The 9,659-nt window shown below is 48.2% G+C and overlaps 1 protein-coding gene across 1 annotated transcript; it reads left to right on the top strand.

Moving 5' to 3' along the window:
* The first annotated feature begins 5,998 nt into the window (after positions 1-5,998).
* LOC124109855 (PRAME family member 12-like) lies at positions 5,999-8,658 on the top strand. The gene is made up of 5 exons (XM_046468709.1): positions 5,999-6,300; positions 6,667-6,825; positions 6,889-7,248; positions 7,844-7,909; positions 8,085-8,658. The coding sequence occupies exons 1-5, from the start codon at positions 5,999-6,001 to the stop codon at positions 8,656-8,658; spliced, it is 1,461 nt and encodes a 486-aa protein (XP_046324665.1).
* Positions 8,659-9,659: the final 1,001 nt, after the last annotated feature.

The following is a 9,659-nucleotide window of genomic DNA, read 5'->3' as shown; positions in this document are numbered from 1 at the left end:
CATACTTGAGTCCCAAAATTCAATTAATCAACATATTTTGTCAGGGATTTTAGCTGCCAACCAAAGAATAGATTTACTCCAAGCTCAGGTAGAAGAATTGGCAGACTTGGTGCTTTTGGGTTGTGTTGACCAACGTGCACATTTATGCATAACCTCTGTCAGATTTAATGATTCCAGGAATGCCTCCCGCATCATTGGTGAATATTTGGCCGGAAATTGGTCCATGGCAGCAGAAAACTTGATCCAGTCTCAACTAACTCAGATTGCTGTTTTGAATAGTACCGGTGTTGAACCAGTGACTTTGGGTCAATTCACCGATTGGATATCTTCTGCTTTTTCCTTCTTCAAAGAATGGGTGGGAGTAGGCATTTTTGGTGCAATGTGTTGCTTCAGTGTTGTGCTTTGTTTGTGGCTTCTCTGTCGCCTTAAAACTCGCCATGCACAAGAAAAGGCTATGATCATACAAGCTCTTGCAGCTTTAGAAAATGGCAACTCACCTCAAGTCTGGCTTGTGCATCTTAAGCAGTAAACCTTTGTCATGGTCGTTACACCCCAAGTTATTATAACATTGCACTGGGATCGACATGACTTTCCTTGTTATTCTCTTAGTGTTGGAAAGCCCTTGCACTCTGCTGGTCTTACTGCCATTGCACGCAGATGGGTTTCCACACTAGTGCTTTTCTATCGCCTTGAAGTTCGTGCCTTTCTTTCAGGGTGCTGTCAACTTGTTTGTCATTATAAACAGCCACAGTTCAGCCTCAGCTATCCCCCTTCGTCCACCATCGTCACGATACAGGATGCGAGGCAAGGCGCTGCACTTGAGTGATCCTTGACGAGGACCTCAAGGAGAGCATGTCCTATTGCATGCGGGTTAGACGCGTCCACGCCCCGCCCCATGAAAAAAGGCGTCGGCTGACATGGCTTCAGATCTGGGGAAGGCGCCTCCTTAGGACTGAGCCATACTATGCAGCCACTTCTGCACAGTGGGATAGGACCTCTACTCTCGCCTGTATTGTTTTAAGAAAACAGAAAAGGGGGAACTGTGGTGAGCCGCTTCTGCCGTTTCTGCAGACTATGGTCGCCATTACAAGATGATGCTGGCTCCGCTGTGGTCTGTGACAAACAACTCCTTATCTGGGAAAGTTGGCACATGATTTTTCACCACCCTGTGAGAAAGCTCCACGCGGCAGCTTTGCATTGGGGCTTGGGATGCTTTATTAAGGCTGGGAGGGGCATCCGAGAGGGAGAAGAAGAAATATCAAGGGCCTGAATAAACTGCTGAAAGAAGATTCCTGAGTTGCGTCTTCCTTGCGGGCAAGGGGTCGCGACAAGGGACAAGGACAGAGCTTTAGGCATCCAGTGGTATAGCAACCCTGGGTTCAATCTTTGGTATGAAAAATAAATAAATAAGCAAGAAAGCAGCATGAGCATACCTATCCCTAAGCCACTGGCCAGTGGTCCTTTTATAGTCCCCATGCTTGTTTCCTGGTTTTAAAGAGTTTTAAACACTTTCCTACAACCATACACACTCCAAACTACTGCCATCACTTTCAGACAACTCAAGAAACCAACTCTGGTTGTGTCCTTGCTGAGGATGTCTATCAGCTGTGCACTCCTGTGTACTTACAGGTGAAGCTAATGGTGAAAGTTTTCCATCAAAATGACACCATTCCAACACAGCAGGGCTGGCAGGGTGCTAGGAAGTGGGCATCCTGAACCACAACTGCCTGCTAACAGGAGCCATCACAAAAGACTCACAGAACCACAGCCTTATGCAAAATCTTAGGGCCTCACTAAGTTGCTCAGACTGGCTTTGAACTTGCAATCCTCCTGCCTCTGCCTCCCGAGCATTTGAGATTTTAGACATGCACCACTGTGTCCCACTCATAATTATTTTTTTTTCTGAGGAGAAACCCACACAGCAGGTCCCTGTCATCCTGGACCAAGGCCACCCTTGTTACTGAATCCTTGCAGCCAATGATAATGGTTTCAAAGCACCTTATGTGGCCTTTGAAACCCTGTCTTCCTTTGCTTCCTGGATGGGCCTGACTTTACTTGGGGTCCTGAATTTTCTGTCTCTTCTAAAGTCAGTTTTTGGAGAGCCACTCTATTGTTACCTGGGTGGCAGAAACATCTACCTGTCTCTAGTCCCAAGCACCAAGTCAAGGGTGGCAGTTGAGAGTGACACCTTGCCATTTCAACCCTCTTGCTCAGCTGCCTCAAGAGATGCTCCAAAGCAAGAAAGAGGTAAAGACATGTCAAATTTGAAGGCTGGGCTTCAAATACTTCTCATCAAAAACCCCCATTATGTCTTAAAAATAATCCTAAGCAGGCTTCAACTGCAAACATAAGTGAAGTGAACATGGGTAATTTCTGCTAAACACTTAAGAAAAAGGCACAGCCCAAACCAACAAAAACAAAAAGAGCAACTATCTGGGTGTGGTGGTGCACACTTGTAATCCCAGCATCTCAGGAGGCTGAGGCAGGAGGATGACAAGTTCCAGGCCAGCCTTGGCAACTTATCAAGGGCTAGCTCAAATTCTAAAAAGGGCTGGGGACACATATGACTGCAACATACATAGTGTACAACCAGAGAAATAAAAAGTTGTGCTGCAATTGTGTACAATGAATCAAAATGAATTCTGCTGCCATATAGGCCTAATGAGAATAAGTAAATAAATAGGTAGATACTTAAAGAAAGAAAGTTCTAGTTAGTTGAGGTTCATTATAGAGACTGTCATTTAACTGAGACAACAGAGAGTGGAGATATGGGGATCAAGAAAAATGTTTTGGTGATTTGAGTTTTACAATATGAGATGGTTTGTCAATTTTCAAAGAATTAGAATAAAATTTCACTGAAGGTAAAATAAATAGATAGATAGATAGATAGATAGATAGATAGATAAAAAGGGCTAGGGGTGGAACTCCGTGGACAGCACCCTGGATTCAATCCCTGGAGCTGCAACACCAACACACACCAACAAAGATCCCTTTTGCATTTTCCCATAGGCACTTGTGTCTGACAGGTTGCATAAACATGCTCAACTTTATAACTCTGAGGCTCCCCAATTGCTGATTGGCTTTTTATCTTGAGGAATGGCCTTGCTAAGCTGCCCAGGCTGGCCTCAAACACAATTCTCCTGTCTCGGCCTCCTGAGTTGCTGGAATTACAGGTGTGGGTCACTATGCCTGGCTCTCAGTGGATTTTTGTCTAGACTCTCTTCCCCTGGTTCTGACCGTGAACCTGCTCTCTGGCTTTCTGTGTCAATTCACTTTTTTGGAGGTAATCTTGTCCATCAGGTTGACTGTGCTGATCCTAGATGGAGACTCCTCTTTTCTTTCTTGGGGAATCAAAGAAGGCATCTCCCTCCCTTACCTCAAGGACAGCACTGAGATTGAAGGGTCTCTGTTGTCCCTCTTGTAGCTACTTCCCCCTTCTGACCTCTAAACTCCTTCTAAAACAGATATTTTAATCTTTCCACACCCACCACCCAAGAGAACTGCACCACGCCAAAACAAAGCCCCAGGCAGGCACCAAAAATAGCTGCATGTACTTCCCACTGCCTTGGTGATCCAGAGTTCCAGTGTCCACATGCAGCAGCCTCAGCGGCCCAGGCCCCAGCTCTGCTCCCATTATAGCTGTGGCCTAATCCTCTGGACCCAAGTTTTGAAGATCAGTCATGTCCTCAGGGGTTCCTCTCTCCCTGCCTAAGTGGGCACATGAACTGGTATGTTAGGAAACATAAAACCCAAGTGACATTAATACACTGAGTAACTCTGACATATGTGTGTAAATTCAATGTGGCCCGTTGGGATGGTGGGGCATGCCTCTAATCCTGGTAACTCAGGAGACTGAGGCAAGAGGATGGCAGGTTCAAGGCCAGCCTTGGCAACTGAGTGAGACCCTGTCTCCAGGAAAAAAATCCGAGGAGCTGGAGATGAAGATCAGTGATAAAGTATCCCAAGGTTCAATCCCCAGTACCGAAAAAAATCATTTCTGTGTATATAGAGAGAGACATATAGGCGGGCATGGCCAAAGAAATCCCAAGAATGATGCATTCAGTTGATTTTCCCTAAGACCAAAAACAGATTTAACCCTTTCCTGTGTCACACTCAGGACTCTAAAAGTCAAATACTAATAAAAGTCAATCAATAATATAGAGTGAACAATTAATGTGTCCTTCATTGAGACCCTACTCTTCAGGTATTCCCTTTCAGGTATGGACTTTTGATTAAATCAGTTAGTTTGGGGGAAAAAAAGAAGAAGTTCAGTGGGATTAAGTGGGTGGAGATTCAACTATTTAACCAGATAACTCTGATTGGAGCTAGGAGTTGAAAAGAGGAGGGGGAATTAGAAAGACCCCATAAAAGCTTCAAGGAGCCAAAGAAGCACAGAAGCCTACAACCTGTGTCACTGTCTGGCACTGCTAGGATTCAGAACTCCCTGCCAATTGTCCAGCTCTGGTAAGTCACCAAACCCCATGGAGACCCCATTCAGGCTGCCTGGTGGCATACACCTTTAGTCCCAGCTACTCGGGAGGCTGAGGCAGGAGGATTGCTTGAGCCCAGGAGTTCAAGACCAGCTTGGGCAACTGAACTCAAAACAGAACCTCTATGGGGTCTACTCTCAGCCAGTCTTACCCAGTTACCTAGAGCCTAGGAGAGGTAGCACATGTCTGTAAACCCAGCAACTCTGGAGGCTGAGGCAAGAGAAGCACAAGTTGGAGGCCAGCCTCAGCAATTAAAAAGCAAGATCCTGTCTCCAAATAAAAAATAAAAGGAGCTGGAGATGTAGCTTGGTGTTAGAGCACCCCTGGGTTCAGTCCCCAATACCAAAAAAGAAACAAAAAATGGTGACACGTAGTTTGTGATGGCAAAAAGAATATCATATTCTGTCTCTCCAAAGGACCAGATGTCTGCATTTCTTGTCTCTAAATGCAGTTTTGCCTTTATCCCAATAATTTTGATTTCTGCTTTGGTTTAGGTCATATTGAATTTCTTTCCTTCTGTTTTTCTTTTTTTTTTTAGATGAATTTCCACCTCTTTATCACCTTTAATTTCAAAATACTTCTTCAATCGAGCCTCATCTCAGAGTTAGCTTTTTCCATCTCTTACTTCCAATGCTCTCAAATACTATATGTGGCTTTTAACATTGCTTACATTTAAACTGTTCATGGTGGTACCTGTCTGTAATCCAGCTATTCAAGAGGCTGAGGCAGGAAGATCAGGAGTTTGAGACTTATCTGGACAACTTTGTGAGATCCTGTTCAAAATAAAACAGGGTTGGGAGCCGGGTGTGGTGACAGGTGTCTGTCATCCCAGTGGCTTGGGAAGCTGAGCCACAGCAAATTAGCAAGGCCCTAAGCAGCCTCAATATAAAAAATAAAAAGAGCTGAGGATGTGGTTCAGTGGTTAAGTACCCAGAGTTCAATCTTTGGTATCAAAAACAAACAGGGCTGGGGATGTAGCTCAGAGGCAAAGCACCCTGAGTTTAATCCTGTGCCATAAAGTTAATAAATACAAACCAAAAGGGGAAAAGGTGTAGCTCAGTGGTAAGCTACCCCTTGCTTTAATCCCTAGTATCACCAAAAAAAGAAAAGTATAAGTAAGTAAATTGATTTAAAAATTGCTCATTTTAAAAATGAAAATCAATGACACCCACTTTAGTTATTAATTCACTGAAGCTAGGGATTGAACTCAGGAGCAATATAGTATTGAGCTACATCCCGAACCCTATTTTATTTTTCATTTTGATATGTGGTCTCACTAAGTTCTAGGCTGCCCTGGAATTTGTGATCCTCCTGCCTCAGTCTCCCAAACCATGGGGTTATAGGCCTGAACCACCAGGCCTGGTTTGCCACACAAAGAGTGAAATTGGATCAATCGATTGCCAAAGCAGCCACTTGGCTGAGGGGTTTCCTGGGGTGGGTATAAGGTAGAGCTATGGAGCTTGGCTGTGAATGATGTGTTTCGGTGGGGCATCCCCCAGGATCCTTCCATGCAGACTCCAGAGGATGAGCAGCAGACCCCACCCACACTCCAGGAGCTGGCAGGGCGCAGCCTCCTGAAGGACAAGTCCAGGGCCATCCTAGCTCTGGAGGACCTGCCCATACAGCTCTTCCCACCACTCTTCATGGAGGCCTTCAACCGGAGACACACTGAGGTCCTGAAGAAAATGGTGCAGGCCTGGCCCTTCACCCGCCTGCCCCTGGGGGCCCTGATGAATACGCTACAGCTGGGGATGATCCGAGTGGCACTGGATGGGCTGGACATGCTGGCTGCCCAGCAGGATCGCCCCAGGTGAGGGGGACCCTGGAAGGGAGCGCCCTGGTGTCCAGGGAAGTGATGGCTGTGGGCAGGGAGAGTGGGTGCTGAAGTGTGCCCAACAGGCTTCCTGTGCTGCCAGCAAGGAGGGGTGGAGAGGCCTTGGCCATGCTGAGCCCCACCTGGGAGGGGCTTCCAGATGTGGAGGTGCTTGTGGCAGCTGTGCTGACCCCTGAAGGAGGTTGTGCCTGCCCCTCCGCTGGTACAGGTGGGGGCACCAGGCTGGATTGGAGGGAAGTGGATGGAGAAAAGTGAGACAGAAGGAAGAGGTGGAGCAGGGGGCAGCAGCTGAGAGGTGAAGGAAGGGGCCTCAGGGCTGAGACTCTGCTGTGGTCCCCGCAGGAGGTGGAAACTGCAGGTGCTGGATTTGCGGAAGGTTCATGGGAACTTCTGGAGGACGTGGTCTGGAGCCGTGGTCGATGCCTGCTCACCAGGAGTCATGAAGGAGAGGCAAACAGTGAAGGCCTCTCCAGACACAGGGCCCACTCTGCCCTTGAAGGTGTTAGTAAACCTGTGCTTACAGCAAAGACCCCTGAATGCATTCCTCTCCTTCCTCTTTCACAGGGTGGATGAGAGGAAGGGTCTGATACAGCTGTGCTGCAAGAAGCTACAGATGTGCTCTTTGCCCGTCTGTACCATCGAGAAGATCTTGGAGAGATTGGATCTGGACTTTATCCAGCAGTTGGATGTGCAGTGTTTCTGGAGACTGTCCACCTTGGCTACTTTTGCCACCTATTGGGGCCAGATGAGCAACCTGAGGAAGCTCTTCTTCTCCCACGTCTATGTGTCTGCCTATGCTTCCCAGGAGGAGAGAGATCAGTTGATGGATGACATTACCTCACAGTTTGCCAAGATGGACAGCCTCCGGAGGCTGTACCTGGATGGTGTCTTCTTCCTAGAAGGCCGTCTGTGCCAGGTGCTCAGGTGAGGAAGAAGAGGGAACTGTCCTAGGACATCAGAGCAAAAGCTTTGTCACATGAAACTTCAGCGGGCACCTGCTGTGTGCCAGCCATGGTGACTTAACATTGATGGAGATGTTAGAAAGTCAATGAAGTGTTTGTTTCACTCTGTCCTGAAGCCAGGTCTCACATAAACCCCACACAGAAGCAGAGTCCTAAACAGGGGTCCGTGGTCTGGGGAGCAGAACTCTGCTGGGGAGCCCGGTGGGGGGAGAGGAGCTAGTGAGTAGGTGTGAGTTTCCTTCCCTGGGAGGCCTGTCCAGCAATGTTGGGGAGAAGCAGGGTAGAGGGGAGGGTGCTGGAGGAGGGAAGCCCCCACACCCGCACCTTTCAACAGAGAAGCTCTGTGCTCTCCAGCGGGGAGCAGAGGAGTCGCCTCCAATGCCCCCCTGGGGAAGGCTGCTCTGAGCTCTGGGTGGTGATTCTGGACTGGAGGGTGAGGAGCAGGGGTGGAGGGTACAGGGTGTGAGCCCTGCAGGAGGGCAACCCCAGGTTGCGCGGCTCCATCTTGCCTGGGTTTGTTATTTGTGCATGTCTCACCCTGACCCCCTCTGCTACAGCTGTGGCTTTCTGCTTGGCAGCCAGGAGGGGCGCTTTATAGATGATGGACCCACCCGGTCACTCAAGTGAGGGTGAAAGGCTCAGCATGAAACAGGGTGATACTAATAAGCAGATTCTGCAACAGGCAGAGTCCTGGGTGGAGACCTTCATCAGAAGGTCAAGATGACCTTGGGTTAGGCCAATTTGTCTTCTCCCACCTTGACATCACTCCTCAGAACTAACTGCTTGAACTTTGCTTAGGCTCCTGAAGACCCCCCTGGAGACCCTCTCAATAACCAACTGCCTGCTCTCAGATCCAGACTGGAATGATCTGTCGGGGTCTCCAAACCTCGACCAGCTAATACACCTGACGCTGTGGGGCAGCAAATTGACGAGTTTCAGTCCTGAGCCCCTCGTCATTCTGCTAGAGAATGCTGCAGCCACCCTTGAGACCCTAAACTTGCAGGACTGTGGGATCACCAACTCCCAGCTCCAGGCCATCCTCCCTGTCCTGAGCTGCTGCTCCCAGCTCAGGGTATTGAGCTTCAATGGGAATGACATCTCCATGTCATTCCTGAGCAACCTGCTGCTTCACACTTCCAGGCTGACCCGGTTGAGCCTAGAGAAGTACCCTGCCCCTCTGGAGAGCTATGATGCTCAGGGTGCCATCCACCCAGGGAGACTTTTCCAACTCATCGATGAGCTGGTGGAGAAACTGAGGGATGTGAGAGAGCCAAAGAGCATCCTTTTCTATACTAAACCCTGCCATAGATGTGGCAACTGGTTTATCTATAACCTGCCCTCCAGTCCGTGTCGCTGTTGGCTGCCTGCCTAGTGGGATGCATATATGAGAAATGTTCTCCTGTGCACTTGAAAATAAAGGTAAGACACGAGTGTCTCTCCAAGGGGAACTAGAAACAGGATGCCAGGGCACTACTTAACATGAGTGGGAACAGAAAAGCTGATGCAGGAGGCCTGGGTCACAGAGGCTTGGGTCCCATCAGGAGACTTGGAACCAATGGGGACATGTGTGCTTAAAGGTCAGGAAGCTAACCCAGTGGCTGATCAGTGCTGATCAGTGACACTGGAGCCTAGGACCTCATGGCATCACAATAGTGCACGGCCATTCTGAGTATACCCTCCATTCTTTACTTCTCTCTGGGTGCCATTCGTTCCGATGCATGTGGCTGTTCGATGGGGTAATGCGCCTGTGGTTGCCCACGGAACTGAGAACACTAACCTGCTCTCCAAAGGAGTTCATCTGAGGATAGTAGGAGATTTCCATCTGAGTTATTCAGGTCATAGTGGACCACAGACCACAGCTTTATCCACAAGGACTGAGGTTCAGGGAATAATAGTCTGAGTCTTTGTGTGTGTGTGTGTGTGTGTGTGTGTGTTGGGGATTGAACCCAAGGGTGCCCTACTACTGTAGAGAACTTCATAGAATACAACTTAAATCCTTGCACAATTTAACAACCCATCAGTCAAGAAACCTAAAGGGAGGTTGGACATATACCCAAGAGTTAGGTGTTATAGATAAAATTATAAATGCAAGATTTCCTGCAATTCCAAACCCCAGCACCTGTCAACTAATAGGCTTGCAGACTCCAAATGGTTCTCAGCAGACACCTTCACTCTGCTGTCTCTGGTACCCAGGGGATAAGCAGAGCCAACACTGTTGCCTTCTGAAAAATAAGCAATACACCCAGACTGGGAATCTACAAGTGTGCCCTGAAACCCCACATCACCCCTCTCAGGCATCACGCCAAGACCTCTCATCCATACAATCTCCTAGAAATGCCTCTCAATTTGCAAATGATTTGTTTTATGATCTCC

The sequence above is a fragment of the Marmota monax genome, unplaced genomic scaffold (genome assembly GCF_021218885.2).
Source record: "Marmota monax isolate L192 unplaced genomic scaffold, Marmota_monax_Labrador192_F-V1.1 WCK01_AAM20220418_F8-fsc00008, whole genome shotgun sequence".
NCBI classification, from domain to species: Eukaryota; Metazoa; Chordata; class Mammalia; order Rodentia; family Sciuridae; genus Marmota; species Marmota monax.
Note: the sequence above shows the minus strand (reverse complement) of the source record. Positions and strands in the feature narration are given on the sequence as shown.

What these genes read in the sequence shown, in the direction of transcription:
- LOC124109855 (XM_046468709.1), top strand. Translation starts at nt 5,999, where the DNA reads ATGCAGACTCCAGAGGATGAGCAGCAGACCCCACCCACACTCCAGGAG. An exon ending in GCCCAGCAGGATCGCCCCAG is followed by an intron (nt 6,301 to 6,666) that starts GTGAGGGGGACC and finishes TGGTCCCCGCAG; the next exon opens with GAGGTGGAAACTGCAGGTGC. An exon ending in CCCACTCTGCCCTTGAAGGT is followed by an intron (nt 6,826 to 6,888) that starts GTTAGTAAACCT and finishes CCTCTTTCACAG; the next exon opens with GGTGGATGAGAGGAAGGGTC.